The sequence below is a fragment of the Carassius auratus genome, chromosome 9 (assembly GCF_003368295.1).
Source record: "Carassius auratus strain Wakin chromosome 9, ASM336829v1, whole genome shotgun sequence".
Classification (NCBI taxonomy): Eukaryota; Metazoa; Chordata; class Actinopteri; order Cypriniformes; family Cyprinidae; genus Carassius; species Carassius auratus.
Genome location: NC_039251.1, coordinates 36,370,957 through 36,387,845, shown reverse-complemented (window position 1 = coordinate 36,387,845; position 16,889 = coordinate 36,370,957). Strand labels below are relative to the sequence as shown.

General features: G+C 36.3%; 2 protein-coding genes across 10 annotated transcripts in view; both read left to right on the top strand.

Annotated features, from left to right (window-relative positions):
- LOC113109161 (myosin light chain kinase, smooth muscle) overlaps positions 1–8,115 on the top strand; it is a 91,942-nt gene extending 83,827 nt beyond the window's left edge. For both annotated transcript variants that reach the window (XM_026272754.1, XM_026272753.1), the window contains exons 22-32: positions 548–853; positions 1,397–1,429; positions 2,003–2,093; positions 2,246–2,449; positions 3,053–3,270; positions 3,850–3,973; positions 4,933–5,085; positions 5,275–5,398; positions 5,546–5,636; positions 6,531–6,653; positions 7,312–8,115. In XM_026272754.1, the coding sequence (XP_026128539.1) occupies positions 548–853; positions 1,397–1,429; positions 2,003–2,093; positions 2,246–2,449; positions 3,053–3,270; positions 3,850–3,973; positions 4,933–5,085; positions 5,275–5,398; positions 5,546–5,636; positions 6,531–6,653; positions 7,312–7,565 (1,721 nt within the window). In that variant the 3' untranslated portion in view covers positions 7,566–8,115. The remainder of the gene's footprint in view (positions 1–547; positions 854–1,396; positions 1,430–2,002; positions 2,094–2,245; positions 2,450–3,052; positions 3,271–3,849; positions 3,974–4,932; positions 5,086–5,274; positions 5,399–5,545; positions 5,637–6,530; positions 6,654–7,311) is intronic.
- Positions 8,116–9,802: 1,687 nt separating this feature from the next.
- The window catches only part of LOC113109159 (formin-like protein 2), a 66,170-nt gene continuing 59,083 nt past the window's right edge, over positions 9,803–16,889 (top strand). For 5 of the 8 annotated variants that reach the window (XM_026272745.1, XM_026272751.1, XM_026272752.1 and 2 more), the window contains exon 1: positions 10,085–10,198. In XM_026272745.1, coding sequence (XP_026128530.1) covers positions 10,085–10,198 — 114 coding nt within the window. Of the gene's footprint in view, positions 10,199–16,889 lie in introns of all 8 variants that reach the window. The other 3 variants (XM_026272748.1, XM_026272747.1, XM_026272749.1) reach the window with 1 other exon arrangement.

Sequence of the window (16,889 nt, the reverse complement as noted above, 5' to 3'; positions counted from 1 at the left end):
CACCACTTGCTGATTACAATGCTGAATAGAACATTTTAAATAAAAAAATGCTGTGAATGAAAGAGCAGTGACAGTGACCACATTGAGGATGGCAGTATTTAGTGAAACTAACTGAACAATTATAGACAATAAACCGAAACTGTTTACCATAATATAAACCCACTCACTTTGTCATATTTTGACAAATATGTAATGCATTTTTATTTTCTTTTTTAATGCCAGTAGAAATACCCCTTCATCACCATTCCCCCTGACCTGTTACTTACTGACTTTAAAAATCGCTTCCACAATCGTTTCATAGAACGAGTCATGGCTAGAAATCTGAGCTGTACTGCCTGGCATTAATGGATTAGAAATGGTTTTGACATTTGACCTTAAACCTCAGGCAGTTTCAGGTGCATGTTTACAGACAAAACTGACAGTCCACTTATAGAAAGTCCACACGATGCTGGGCTGAAATGCTGGCTGCAAGCAGTGCACATGTGGGTGAGCTGGCTACTTTAGTCAATTTTAGGATGCAATCCAGCTTCTGTCTTGGTCTTCCCAGATAAGCCCGACCCTCCTGCCCGTGTCCCGGCAGCCTCAGACATCCGTAAGTCCAGCCTCACACTGTCCTGGTACGGGCCGACATACGACGGGGGCAGCGCCGTCCAGACCTACAACCTGGAGATGTGGAGCTCTGTGGACATGAAGTGGACAGATCTGGCGTCCTGTAACAGCACCTCCTATAACGTGCAGAACCTGCTTCCAGACAGACAGTACAAGTTTCGAGTGAGAGCAGTCAATATTTATGGTGTGGGAGAGCCCAGCGCTGAGTCTGTGCCCGTGCAGGTGGGACCGGAGGCCGAGGAGGGTGAGCGCCACCTTCAGGATATCAACAGTATTACAGGAGTCACAAAGAATGGATCTTCACTCATTTAATCCCAAATTTTGCTCAGACATGAAAATATCAAAATGATTTGTCATAAGTAACCCCTAATGTCCACACTCAACTAAACTGAATAATTGTGAATTTACATATTAATACTAGAAACCTTAGTGATAATGTGTACCAAAAATCTTTATGTTAACATATTTTACTAGCCTTTTGTTTTGGAGCTACGATGCAGCCATCAGCTGTTCACAGGAAATAAACTGCTCTGGTCATGTGACAGTTTGCACTAACCATGTGACACTGGCACATATTAAAATAAAGTGTTAAATTGTAACACTTTATTTTTCCATATTAACAGAAAATGCACTAAAGTAACATTTTTACTGTCACTATTGTGAGCAGTGGGATTAAATAGGTTAACTTCAAATAAAAATAGGCTAATAAATAAAATGAAGTAAAATGTATTAATTTAACATTTATATAAAACAAATGTGCTGTAATAAAATGCTGTTTCTTTTACAGAAAATAAAGATGAAGCTGAGCCCTCAGACGATGGTATGTGTCATCATGTTTGTGAAATGTAATCTTTGAAATCGTAAGTGTCAAGTTTCTCTGCTCTTTTTGTTTTTGTTTTTCTTTCCTTTCATTAGATGAGATGGTGAGGTTGTACATATAACCATACGTGTCAAATACAACATATGTATGTCAGATACAGAAAAGCATTGCACTGGAAATCTCAAATAATTGCATAGTTCAAATTATTTTCAAGTTTTTACTTTTAATAAATTGCTTAAACAGAGGCATTTTTCAAATCATTTGACCTTATGAATATAAACAAATCTAATAATTACAAAAATTAACTTTTTTTTATAATTATCCCTGAATAATAATAATAATGTCAGGGGTATCTTTACAAAAGCACTGACATCATGTCGAAGTGTATTTCTCTCATGAAAGGCACATGTTTTTGTTTTAGTTTTGTGCTGTTAGAATGTGATATTTCATTCTGAATTATTACAGGAAGGTTTTTCAAATACCCCCATCAGCTGAGATAAATGAGAGTTAAATATTGCAATTTGACAGATTATAGTCAGTCCAGAATGATAGGGATCCATTCCCTCTCTTCAGAGTCAGAGAAGGAGCCGGATTACAGGAGTGTGACGATCAGGACAGACGTGAAGGTGAAGGACCTGTATGATGTGGAAGACAGACTGGGCACGTGAGTATCAAATAACAGCAAACACTGAAACCGTAATGACATTCTGCTGGCATCCTTCTACTTTTCCGTTGTCCTATAATCTGTCAAAGAAACAATGACAGGATCTGAAAGTTAGCATTTTTTCATTCTTCTTTCTTTCTCTCTTTCTTTAGAGGGAAATTCGGGACTGTTTTCAAACTGATAGAAAAATCCACCAAAAAGGTGTGGGCTGGGAAATTCATAAAAGCATATTCTGCCAAAGAAAAAGACAATGTCAGACAGGAAATAGCGATCATGAATGACCTGCGTCACCCAAAGCTTGTGCAGTGTGTCGACGCTTTCGAGGGAAAGACGGACATTGTAATGGTGCTGGAAATGTAAGTGTATATGTATTTAATGAGCTTTAATCTTAACTTAGTGAATGTGAATTGATTGTTTTCTAGGCTTTCACCAGCTCATATCAAGCCTGTAAACAACAGCTCAAAAAAATAATGCTATTATTTTAGTGATATAGCCATTGAATTATTAGCATTATTGTGATTGTTTTTAAATACACATTTTTTATGCATCTCTTTATATAACACAAATGTTTAAATAGAATTGCAATAGAAATGATTTTCATTGACTTATGGACTGTTATGCAAAACACTGGTTTAAATCCGATATATCCGAACTAATTAGTATATTGTTTAGAAGTTATTAAGACGCGATTAAGTGTCTTGTTAGCTGGAGATCAGTAAGTGAAAAGTCAGTAAAATAAGATTTTGCTCTACATGTTCATTTGTGTCACTACAAAGCACATCATGCCATTTCGATTCCTGAACTTCCTAGGAAGATCTGAAGTCAAGAAATCCCAGAGAACTTCTAAATGAAGTCAAATAGCACATAAACAGAGTTTTGTCAAAGATGATTACATTTCTGTTTGAGGCTGTCAGTATTTCACAGCTCGTACTGTATGTGAATGTGAATGTGTTCCTCAGGGTCTCTGGAGGAGAGCTGTTTGAGAGGATCATAGACGAGGACTTTGAGCTGACGGAGAGAGAGGTGATCAAATACATGCTTCAGATTGTGGATGGAGTCAGTTTCATCCATAAGAAAGGCATCGTCCACCTGGATCTCAAACCTGAGAACATCATGTGTGTCAATAAGACCGGCAGCAAAATCAAACTCATTGACTTCGGACTGGCACGCAGACTGGGTCAGTAGAAACCCCTCACACTGTGTTTTTACAGAGTGTAAGAAAAGTGATGAGGATGGTGAAGATTTTGATGAAGATGTTTATTGCAGCATAGCAGTGACACAGTACATGTAGTACCTTGGGTTCAACGGAGTCAGAATGAACCCAGAACATCCTAACCTTTTAAAGATTTGCAGTTTACTACCCTTCATGTAAATGAAGCTGTAGTCTGTATGCTAATTTAGTTCTGGCACCCCTTTGTCTGAGATGGTTCTCAGTGTCCCACACCTGTCCCAATCTAACAATCGCTCACCATTTGCTCATGATGTGATCATCCCAAATGGTCTACAAACAACATAACTGTTGACTTTCTTCTTCTTTATAATAATTAAGCCATCTTGGGAAATGAGCATGATCAAACATATTGTGGAGTGGAAGCTGGGTCGAGGCTGACTATAATTTCTTACAAGGGTTTTAACATTTGGAAAATATAATTGAAAACTAAATTATTTATTACAAATTGAAGTTCTTAGAACATGTCTAGTTCTAAAATGGAATAATGGAACTGTGGGTTGTTTTGTGTGCTTGGTCTGGCTGTAGAGAACGCCGGCTCGCTGAAAGTCCTGTTCGGGACCCCAGAGTTTGTGGCTCCGGAGGTGATCAATTATGAAGCCATCAGTTACGCCACAGACATGTGGAGTATAGGAGTCATCTGCTACATCCTGTGAGTACACAACCATTGTGAAGAGAAATCACCTTTATCACCATGACATCTGCAGACTTTATCCCATTTTCTATGTAATGCAAGTTCTCATGCTTATTTTATTGTAAAATTCTGTGTAATAAATGCAGACATAAGCTGAGAATACGACACTTCTATTGTTGACTGTTTTTAGACATTTAACTGCATTAACATGAATTCCAAAGAGTATAAATTAAAATGTAATATAGTTTAAATTTATGCAAAATGCAATTAGCTGAACCTTAGAGTATTTTAATGACCCACTTAAGGACTCAAGTGCAACCCTATTTGTAATTTCATAATTACTTCAATTTATATATATATATATTTAGTGTTTCGTCAAATGTACTGACATGCATTCAAGGTAAACTAAAATATAATTTAATGTCATTTCTATAGAAACCTGAAGTTGCAATTAGTACATTTGAATTTAATTGACTTTAAATATAATATCCTACATCAGACTATAGTTAATATCATAATCGAGCACTTTACATGTGCTTTAGTACGTTAGTCAACATTGTTTAAGGCACAATGACAGATTATTAAAACGATGATTTACATTACATTACATTACAATTATGCATTTAGCAGACGCTTTTATCCAAAGCGACTTAGAGTGCATTCAGGCTATCAATTTTTACATATCATGTATGATATTATGATTTAAAATGTATTTTAAAAGTAAAACTTTCATTTGACTTTAATACAAAATGCATGTTTAAAAAAATCTACTTAAATGGGTTAAAAACATAGTCGTGCAGTTTACATTTATTATTTCATTATTATAATATGTTTCTGCAAGTACAGTATTATTTCTAATATTTCACTATCGATATTTCATTTTAGAAAATCTGATATATATTAAGTGCCAGATATATTACCGTATGGTTTGTGTAGTTCTGCTTATTTGTTCTTTGATTGTTTCTTGTTCTCTTTAGTGTCAGTGGTTTGTCTCCCTTCATGGGGGACAATGATAACGAGACGCTGTCTAACGTGACCTCAGCCACCTGGGACTTTGAGGACGAGGCGTTTGACGAGATCTCAGACGAGGCCAAAGACTTTATCAGTAACCTGCTGAAGAAAGACATGAAGTGAGTGCCTTCAGAAAATACTTGAAAAACAAAACAAAACAAAAAAATGTCCTCGAGTCATTTTGAACATCTGATTGAACATCTGATTGAGGCCACACATCTTCTTTTTAGAGTTTCATCAGTTTCTTTTCCTCAGAGTGTAATTAACATAACGTGTGTGTGTGTGTGTGTGTGTGTGTGTGTGTGCAGAGCTCGCCTGAGCTGTGATCAGTGTTTCCAGCACCCCTGGCTCAAACAGGACACCACCAACATGGAGGTCAAGAAGCTTTCCAAAGAGAGGATGAAGAAATACATTCTGAGAAGAAAGTGGCAGGTCAGGAGCTAAACGATTATCATCTGACATAAAATGTTGTTTTTTCTCCTTGTATTAGGCCTGTTGATAGTCTGATTAAAACGAGCTTCTTATCATACAGTGAGTTCTGTATATAAAGTCATAAGTCTTTTGCTCTCTCTTCTCCAGAAAACAGGGCATGCGGTTCGAGCCATCGGTCGACTGTCTAACATGGCATTGTTGGCGGGTGTTCATGCTAAAAAAGGCTCCCCCACTGAAGGTGCACAACGTTTCTGTCATTGCATACAAGACTAATACTGACTCAGCCAGTGAATTGTTATCACAGTAAGCCCTTGTGATAGAGAAGTGTGCTTACTGAAAATACTGCATGACAATCTTAAAATGTGTTAAATTATGCATATAATATAATATATCAATTAAATAGAAGACCACTTAAACGTAGAGCTTTTTTTATTATTATTAATATTGCTAAAATTGCTTTTAAAAGTGCCCTTTTAGTAAAATTACAAACAATAAAAATTAAATTCAAAAGACATTTTTAGATTTTAGTTCATTTTAAATAATCTTTCAATGATGTTTTTGTCATGCTCTAAATTAGTATCCTTATCTTTCGCTTGTGTAAAGAACTTAGATTGTTAAGGTAATTATAATATTAACTGTCATGTTATTTAGAATTTTAAAACATATTTGAAATGTATTTCATCATTTTACAGTTTGTTTATAAATGTGCAATCACAAATATATTTGAATGTGTGACATACTCGTTTTAAATTGAAATTACATTAAATTATATTTTAGTGTACCTTAAATGCTTATCCGCACATAAGGTGCTTTAACCATATTAGTAATTATGAGAAAATAAAATATACCTAAATTCAACTTGAATAGGTCAAAAGAACACACTGCATTTAATATACATTCTAAATCATTTACATTTAATTATAAACAACATGCAGTGAAGTGTCTAAAAATATTACATCCAATTCCCACTTAATTTCAAACTCTATTTTTTATTATTTTCTATTGTTTCATTTTAAGCATGCTGAAATGTACCTCTGTTTCACAGATGGAGATGGGATGTTTAACCTGGTTAGTGCTGAGTTATCATACTATATGTCTTGTATTAAAGTGGAGTATTTGTCTGTCGTAACAGAGGATAAACAGTTTTCTGCTGAATTGGTGGAGAAACCTCTAATGAAACCCACGTTCAGCTCTGTTATTAAAGACGTCGAGGTGGTGGAAGGCAGTGCTGCTCGGTTCGACTGCAAAATTGAAGGTGAAATAAATTGATAAGGTCTGGTGCATCGATTAAATGTGAATAACTGTGGTGTGAAATAAAATGCAAATGTTGAAGATGACTTTCCAATATGATAGACAGCTCACAGCCATTTTCCAATTCTAGAAATATTATGAATAGCATTTCAAACAATCCTTTTGTACTTTTGCATTATATTTGGTGCCACTAGAGGCATAGACAAGCTTCATCTTTAAGTGCACTACTTCTAAAATGTTTAGGTTGGTAAGATGTTTTAATGTTTTTAATAGTAAGTATTTTATGCAGTAAAAACAGTAGTATTATGAAATAATATTACACTTCCAATACCATAATTTTCTTTATGTAAAATGTCATTTATTCCTGTGATCGAAGCTGTATTTACAGCATCATTACTCCAGTCTTCAGTGTCAGACGATCCTTCAGAAATCAGTACAACCTGCTCCTCGAGAAACATTTCTGATTATTAATATCAGTGTTGAAAACAGTTGTGCTGCTTAGTGTCTTTGAGGACACCTTCATGCAAAAGAGCAGCAGTGTTGTGTAACTAAATCCCTTTATCAGTTTTGATGTGTCTTTGCTAAATAAAATGTCAAATCTGTTGGTATGCATGCATTTATTTATATTTGAATATGTGTATTGTGTAACTGTTTGCTCTCAGGTTACCCTGACCCTGAGGTGGTGTGGTATAAGGATGACCAGCCCATTAAAGAGACGCGCCATTTTCAGATCGATTATGACGAAGATGGAAATTGCAGTCTTGTTATTTCTGAGGTCAGCGGTGATGATGATGCGAAGTACACCTGCAAGGCCATGAACAGCGTCGGGGAGGCCACCTGCACCGCCGAACTCATCGTGGAGGTGATGGGAGCAGGAGAGGAAGAGGAGGAGGAGGAGGAGGAGGAGGAGGAGTAGACAACCGCTTTGTCATGTCTCTCTTTCACACGTGGTGCTTTTATTCCCACTATTTTTCGGACTTTCAGATGATGAGGATGATGAAGACCTCATATTTCCTTCATTGCACTTCCAGTTTGTTCTTTATGTATTCATGCAAGTCAGATATCGGATTTGTTTATCACATGACATCAGTATTACTTCACTTGTTCTTCATTGTCATTCCAACCAAGCTTTTCTAAACTCACATGTGTTTGTGTGATGACCATCGCTCGTGACTGTGTCGAGCTGAGCTGCACTTCCTGTCTTTATTTAAGCACTGTAAACTCATGTAAGGTTGTGTGTTTGTTTGGAGACATTTTCCTCCTCTCACCATCTGTCACAGTAGCAGCACTCAGCAGATATTTGGAGACACATGTTTATTTGATTAGGAATGTCTGTAGATTATATTTCTTTATTTTTCTTTTTTTTTTAGATTTATATTCATGTTTGATTGCTTTGTAATGAGAACACTACAAATGTAGTTATTCACTTTTAAAGAATAAATTCTGATCACAAACATACTGTAAATTGTTGTTCTCACATAAAAAGTCATTTGAAAGCTTTTTTTTTTTTTAATGACTGACTGACAATCTAGTGCATCCTTGCTGCTTTTATACAACTAAGGAAAATATTAAAGGACACAATTCATTAAAACATTATTTTACTAAACGAATTCCAAAATAAAGTAAGAGTAAAATTGTAACCGCATCATGTCTCACTGTTCACTAGATGGAGCTGTGGTCTTGTCTCGCGATATTTTAGACAAAAAAAAAAAAAAAAAAAAAAAAACATTTGTGACCCTGGACCATAAAACCCCTTTCTTTCTCCTTTTTATTTATTTATTTATTTATTTATTTATTTATTTATTTATTTATTATTATTTTTTTTTTAATCGAGATTTATATATCAAGCTGAATACATAAGCTTTCCATTGAAAATAAATCTAAATATTGAGAAAATCGCCTTTAAAGTTGTCAAAAAATAAAATAAAATAAATAAATAAATAAATAAATAAATAAATAATAATCTTAAAAATACATATTTTACTAATAAAAAATAAATAAATTGATATATTTACGATATAAAATTCGGGTCACAATTCTGAAATTCTGCAATAGAGACAAGACTGTAACCGAGTCCTGGGAGGAGAAGTAATCCACACAACATTTCTGGTCCCATTGTAGAGTTTACTTTGAAATAGAAGACTGAATGTGAATGAGTTCAGCTCCTGTCTGTGTGACAGCAAACATGGTTTAAAATGAGGGATCATTTGTGTCCCTGTATGAAGTATATGGACTTTAAGGACATTGCTTCCTTCATCTAGCTCACAGAATAATTTTGTATCACCTTTCCTGCAACAGAGATTTTATTCTTCCTCCTTTGTTTTTGGCATTTTATAAGTCCTTGTAGTGCCCTTAGACCTCTTAAGGGTCTTGGGTTTCAGCAGCTGTGGGCTGCCTGTGTCTCTTGTATGAAGGTCTCTATACCACACATGGAGCTCGACAATGTGTCTCAAAATACAGAAAGATTAGCATTTAACCATACAATTATCACATGACTCAATCATGGTGACTAGTGATGAAAGGATCATTGTAAAGACTTAAGTAGGTAGTTGGCAAACAGTGTAACCATCTATGAGTCCAAATTCACTTTTAACAAATGTATATTTAAATGCAAAGACTTTGTCTTCTTGGAGACAAAATAAGGGAGCAAAAGTGAGATATAAAGACAACAATGAAAAGCCACAATTGCCTTATTTTCCGAATTAAATTAAATTAAACCTACAATTTTCAAGGCTACAGAATAAGGATTTTTAAAGCTTTGGTGACGTGTGATTCCACAGGTGTCTTCCTCAAGCTGTCGGCTAGAGTTGAAAACAATTGCGAGGAATGTGTGTTTTAATTATTTATGCACCATATTTAGAATTTTGACTTGTTTGTGCGATTGTAATTCCCCTTGCGTGTTTTTCTTCCCTTGATTGTTCTCTATTCTGTAGCCTAATGTTATCACTGTAAAAAGAAAAGAGAGCGAAGACAATTACCTTTATCTATTTTATTTGCTCATGTTATACATTGACTATAAGTCAATCATTCAAATGACTGCTGACAATGTTTTTTACAGTGATTCAATCAGCCACTGTCCCAAGCGAATCTCATGAATAATTAATGAGCAAAGCCTCGCTGTAGCAGTGTTGGGAAGTGCGCTCGCGCTCGGGGGGCGGAGCTGAAGCGCCAGCGCCTCGGAGTCCCGCTGAACTTCGTTTCGGAGTCTGGACCATGAAGAACAGAAGATCTCACTGGGAGTGGTGCAAACATTGTGCAATACGCGAATAGGACATGTTATTTGTGTGAAGTTATAATGCAGCTGCGCACGGTCCCTGCTGCTGCTGACCTCAGTGAAGTGTTGAAGAGAAAGTCGCACAGACAGTGATAACGGAGACCGGACACACACAGGACAGACCCGCAGAATAAGAGTGGGACTGCGATACTGGAGGAGAGATGGGGAACGCAGGGAGCTTGAACCAACACACGGACCCCAGAGGACACCACATGCCCCTCAAACTGCCCATGCCCGAGCCGGCCGAGCTGGAGGACAGATTTGCGCTCGTCCTGGTCTGTAATGACTCTATTATCAGCTCAACAGCTAGAGAGAAATCTGCACTGGCTTCTCACTTCTTTCTTTGTTGCACTTCTATTCTATTCTATTCTATTCTATTCGATTCTATTCTATTCTATTCTATTAAGTTTGTAGACATCGAAAAAGATGCTAACTTTGCCATTTTACTTTAGGCTTTAATTATGTTAGCTGGGTAGTAGTTGTTCTTTTATTTATTTACATTTAGAAGTATATCAGTTTGTTTTGAATGCATGTAAATAGTTGTTTACTTTGCTGCTATTCTGTTCTTGTAACGTGATAGTAGCCTAGTTATTTTATTTACTTACATTCACAAGTATATGGATCCGTTTTTGACATATAAAGCGGTTTGATGTGACATTTTAGTTCTATTCTATTCTATTCTATTCTATTCTATTCTATTCTTTACACTGGTCTGTTGAAAGAAGTTTATAAATCAGTTTTGTGGATGTACATTAGTCATAAAACTGGAGATGGACTGTCCCATTGTATTTGATGGTAATACCAGTGCTTTGATATACTCTTTACTGGTACTAAATTTAATCATCACATTTCATATGCCAATAGTTTTATACTTCAAAGAATGCCATGGTACTAAAAGGCTATGGTACTTTTTGTTTGAAATGCAGGTGTGTCTCTGGGTTTTTTTGTTCAGAGATGTTCAGTCACCTGTTGTAAACAACTTCAGCTCGGATGAAAGAACAAATGCAGATGAACTGTGTTTATTAATATTTCAGTTTGATGTTATTGTGTTCGTAAAGACATAAATCGTTCTGTTTTTGGGGCTGAGAGTGCTGCAGATTTGTTTTTTCTTGATAATCATCCATATGTCAGATATACAAGTATGTGTTATTTAATATAATAATATAATAATGTCATCACTGATTTAAACTCTAGCATCATGTGCCATTGTCTTGGCCGTTTCCATTCTTTTTAGCTTAATGCTGACTCAATTATGGCACAGGAAATGATGTCATGAAGTTGGAATCTGTGATGCTTTGCCTCTGTGTGTGTCTGAAGAATGCGAGGAATGTCTTTGATTAATATGCAGCTACCTGAAGTGTGCTAGACCTGGTTTTATGGGGACATATAAATGTAGGTCAGACCTAATGCTTCACTAGCACTAGACAACCCCTTTCAATGAGCACACACTCATTCAGAGAGCTGGAGAGCAGCTAGTGGTGGAATTAGGGGAGTTTTGTCCCTCAGATCCTCAGGCTGTGGTTATTTGTTCAATTGAGTCGTTCCATTGATTATCCTTAGGGAGAAAACACTCTCTTTCTCACTTACTTTCTATGTGTTTGGCCACCTGGAGTCCCTGAGTGTGTCTTTATTCGTGGTGGTTTAATCGCATCCGCAGTGTTCTTGTTGTGAATCCTGCTCTGTCACGGCGGACGTCACTGTCTGCTTCCAGCATCTTTTTTTCCCAATCTGTGTGTTTCGAGATCACCTGTCTCTCATGGTCTCAGAGAGCACTGCTTTGGAATGCCATCGTCTTGACTAGCCATAACGATCTGCGTCTTATTAATAATAATAACCATGTTTCTCTGTGTGTGTGAGACTCACAGAAGACTACATGATCATTATTCTTCAATTTTTGGCCAAAGATGTTTTAAGTGTAATATATTAAAGTAAGGGGTAATGTACAGCCAAATGGTCATCGTTTCAAAATAAAACACCAAACTGTAGTGTTTATGTAGTATATATTTGGAACAAACTAAACTGTGGTCGTTTGGAAGAAGGTATTTAGAAACATTTTCTGTTTCTAACAGAGTTTCTAACATTTAGGTACACATCAAATAGTAACAGAGTTGTCATACAAATAGTTATAAACTGGTTTTGTAAAGCTCAATATCACAACATAAAAAATATTTGTAAAAATACAAGCAATTTATAACTCCAACTGCTATGAGTATGTCCTATTTTACCTACTCATGTATAACAATATATATTACTTAGAAAATCTCAACTGCTTGGTTGTTTATAATATAATTGATTATATATTATAATAATAATGCATAATTTAAACCGTATTATTGACAATATATGTCAAGTTATGAGTGTATTAGCAAAAACAGACAGATTTGATTAATATACAGAAATCTTGTTTCTAATGGTGTTTTATTGTGTTAGTTAGCTGTATGTTTTTGTTTATTATTATTTAATCAAAACAAACCAACTTCAGTTTGATTGATGTTAATTGGAATGCAGGATAAAAAAAAAGAAAAAGAAAAACATGATTTTTGCAAATGAACTCTTCATATATTTTGGAACTATATACAGTATTGTTCAAAATAATAGCAGTACAATGTGACTAACCAGAATAATCAAGGTTTTTAGTATATTTTTTATTGCTACATGGCAAACAAGTTACCAGTAGGTTCAGTAGATTGTCAGAAAACAAACAAGACCCAGCATTCATGATATGCACGCTCTTAAGGCTGTGCAATTGGGCAATTAGTTGAAAGGGGTGTGTTCAAAAAAATAGCAGTGTCTACCTTTGACTGTACAAACTCAAAACTATTTTGTACAAACATTTTTTTTTTCTGGGATTTAGCAATCCTGTGAATCACTAAACTAATATTTAGTTGTATGACCACAGTTTTTTAAAACTGCTTGACATCTGTGTGGCATGGAGTCAACCAACTTGTGGCACCTCTCAGCTGTTATTCCACTCCATGATTCTTTAACAACATTCCACAATTCATTCACATTTCTTGGTTTTGCTTCAGAAACAGCATTTTTGATATCACCCCACAAGTTCTCAATTGGATTAAGGTCTGGAGATTGGGCTGGCCACTCCATAACATTAATTTTGTTGGTTTGGAACCAAGACTTTGCCCGTTTACTAGTGTGTTTTGGGTCATTGTCTTGTTGAAACAACCATTTCAAGGGCATGTCCTCTTCAGCATAGGGCAACATGACCTCTTCAAGTATTTTAACATATGCAAACTGATCCATGATCCTTGGTATGTGATAAATAGGCCCAACACCATAGTAGGAGAAACATGCCCATATCATGATGCTTGCACCTCCATGCTTCACTGTCTTCACTGTGTACTGTGGCTTGAATTCAGAGTTTGGGGGTCGTCTCACAAACTGCCTGTGGCCCCTGGACCCAAAAAGAACAATTTTACTCTCATCAGTCCACAAAATGTTCCTCCATTTCTCTTTAGGCCAGTTGATGTGTTCTTTGGCAAATTGTAACCTCTTCTGCACATGCCTTTTTTTTAACAGAGGGACTTTGCGGGGGATTCTTGAAAATAGATTAGCTTCACACAGACGTCTTCTAACTGTCACAGTACTTACAGGTAACTCCAGACTGTCTTTGATCATCCTGGAGGTGATCATTGGCTGAGCCTTTGCCATTCTGGTTATTCTTCTATCCATTTTGATGGTTGTCTTCCGTTTTCTTCCACGTCTCTCTGGTTTTGCTCTCCATTTTAAGGCATTGGAGATCATTTTAGCTGAACAGCCTATCATTTTTTGCACCTCTTTATAGGTTTTCCCCTCTCTAATCAACTTTTTAATCAAAGTACGCTGTTCTTCTGAACAATGTCTTGAACGACCCATTTTCCTCAGCTTTCAAATGCATGTTCGACAAGTGTTGGCTTCATCCTTAAATAGGGGCCACCTGATTCACACCTGTTTCTTCACAAAATTGATGACCTCAGTGATTGAATGCCACACTGCTATTTTTTTGAACACACCCCTTTCAACTAATTCAACTAATTGCCCAATTGCACAGCCTTAAGAGCGTGCATATCATGAATGCTGGGTCTCATTTGTTTTCTGAGAATCTACTGAACCTACTGGTAACTTGTTTGCCACGTAGCAATAAAAAAATATACGAAAAACCTTGATTATTCTGGTTAGTCACATTGTACTGCTATTATTTTGAACAATACTGTATATATATATATATATATATATATATATATATATATATATATAAAGCAAATCCCAGCTCTGTTTTGCAAGATCTAAAGTATATTATTGCAAAGTGCTATATATGCTGTACAGTTGGACATATCAGTATATTCAACTTTACCTGTACTATACTCACATAAAGTTAAGTCAGTCTAAACTGCTTGATTGTTTACATCATCACAATATGTATACTATATTAGTATCGCCCAGCTCTAATCTACTATATATGACTACAAGGGATCAAGATATTAAAACATTACAAACATGTCCGAAAAACCAGCCCATACATTGCTAATCACACACCTGACTGTAATTTTATTTTTTATTCCCAACATTTTTAAGATTGTAGGTTAAACCTATGCAGAAATACAGATAATATTTACCCTAACCATTCTCTAGTGTCACTGTTAATCACCTGCAGAGTTTATTTGACAATGTTTGATTCTGAAGAGTCCTCATGCAGAGTCGAGCGATCAGTGATGCAGAGCGCACGTCTCTCTGGGAGAAGTGTCCTGTCAGAGACTGGCGGCCGCTCGCAGAGATGATGTCTTTTTTCTTGGCAGGCTGTGGTTGAGACATTAGGAACACTTTAGCACTGTAATCGCAGCTTTGAGTGCTATTTACTGCTATTAAAGCCCTGGTGCGTGTCAACCCACGGACCTTACTGAGTGAGAAAGATCCTTTTATCGACTCCTGCTTGAGTGCTGCTTTCTCTCTGAGAGGAAAATCTGACGGTTAGCAGATAGCAGATAGTCTTGAATATAAAGGTCTTGAACTGAAATGACCTGGGGGTCACAAGCCAGCTAGTGTAATCTTCATTGAGTTCAAGCTGTTCAGCTGCAATAAACACAGATCTGAATTAAAACCAACTGTGCATTTATATAGCTTGGGTAAAACTTAGTGCATCAAAGTCACAATAATTGTAATAAGCAATGTGCTACTGTTAAGCAATTTTTGAAGCTGAATGATCAGATTTATTGTCATCATCTGAGCAGTAGAGGTGATATTTCTTCATCTGCTTTTATGATGCATCTTACATGTTCTCAGACTTCATAAGTAGCTGCTTGCCGTGTTTCTAGCTTTCTTAATGTTGATGGAAAGATATTTTGAGTCCAACTGGGTCAGGATGATTTTCAGCTCATACTGTATAATGTTTTGTGGAGTTGGCACTTTTTTATTCCATTAGTTAGATCCAGATATTAGATGCTAGATTTTGAAATCTCAGGGATTCAGTGTGTGTTTAGGGTTCTTTTGGGTCATTCTTTGCTTTTGGCTGATTTAGGAGGTCAGGTTCATTCATAATATATCACAATTCACTCAGTTTTTGCAATTTGTCTTATTTTGTCTAAAACACAGATTTGACCCCAAATTTGTATGCTAGAAATAAACTCAAAGACAGGGATGGAATACACAAACTGTATATAAATGTATATGTAATATACTGTATACTGTATAGGCAAACAGGTAAATCAATCAAAGTTACATAGTTGAAGATTTAGGCTTGTCACGAGACACCAAAAGAGTGCTGTTCTGCTCACCCTTAGTCAACATTATCATCTAATATATCTATTACTCATCTAAAACAGTGAAGGGAGTGTCTTTTTAACTAATGTCCACTGAGAAAAGCCCTTTAGTCTTGCTGCACGGTTCATGCTGCAGTACTGCTCTGAAATCAGAGCTCACAGCAACTCAACATGTGACCTCGGCCATGAAAACGAGGCCGTTTGTTATTTGACTTTGTGTGTGTGTGTGTGTGTGTGTGTGTGTGGTGTTTTTGATGTTAACATATTTTGTCCTATCCCACTTTATAATGTGCAGACAACTAGGCTATAGCAGGTCAAGTGGAATAAAAGTCCTCATCTTTAAAAACAGCTGGTGTTAGAATAAAAAAAAAAAATTATATATATATATATTCCTTCTCTAAACTCACTGCATTAGTTAGTAAGGATGATCAAGCAAACATATTTTGCTTTGTATATTTTTTAGGGAAATATAGCTTACATATAGTTGTACTAAATGACGCTGGGTTTGTAAACGTACACACTTACAGTCTTCGGTCCCTATTTTTACGATCTAAGCACATGGTTGAAAGTGCACGGTGCAGGTGCACTCAGGGAATGTCCGAAGTCACTTTTGATAGTTTAATGATGGGAAAATGGTTGGCGCGGCTGGGCACATGGTCTAAACGGGTTGGCCCTATTCTTTTAATGAGTAATGGGTGTTTTTTGGGCGTAACATGCAATAAACCAATTAGAGTCTCATCTCCCATCCCCTTTAAAAGCCACCATGCTTTTTTTTGTAATTGCACCATGGCTAGTTCCTGCATGTCCCTCTTCGTGCAATAAGCAAAGTGTACGTGCGCTGTGCACCCACCTATAGATGCATATTATTTACACGCCTTTTAATAAAATAAAAAATGAGCAAAAACACCTGCTCCGCTCTTTGCGCCAGGTGTACGATAGGGCACCTTCATGTTTTATCAATTCAGATCATCTCATTTTCAGTCGCAGTAACTTTTAACACATTTAACAACTGTACTGGGTTCAGTTGTTTCTTGGTATCATGTTCAGTCTTTGCCCAGCAGTCTTTTTTCTTCAGCTGTAGTTTGTGAATTAGTTCGCATTAGTGTGGTTACTATAGCAGTCGCACACTGCTGTTCACCGTTTCTGCATGGTAAAGAACGACGATGGGCTTCACTAAAGCTTTAAAGAGGAATGTGTCTCACAATGCAAGTTTATT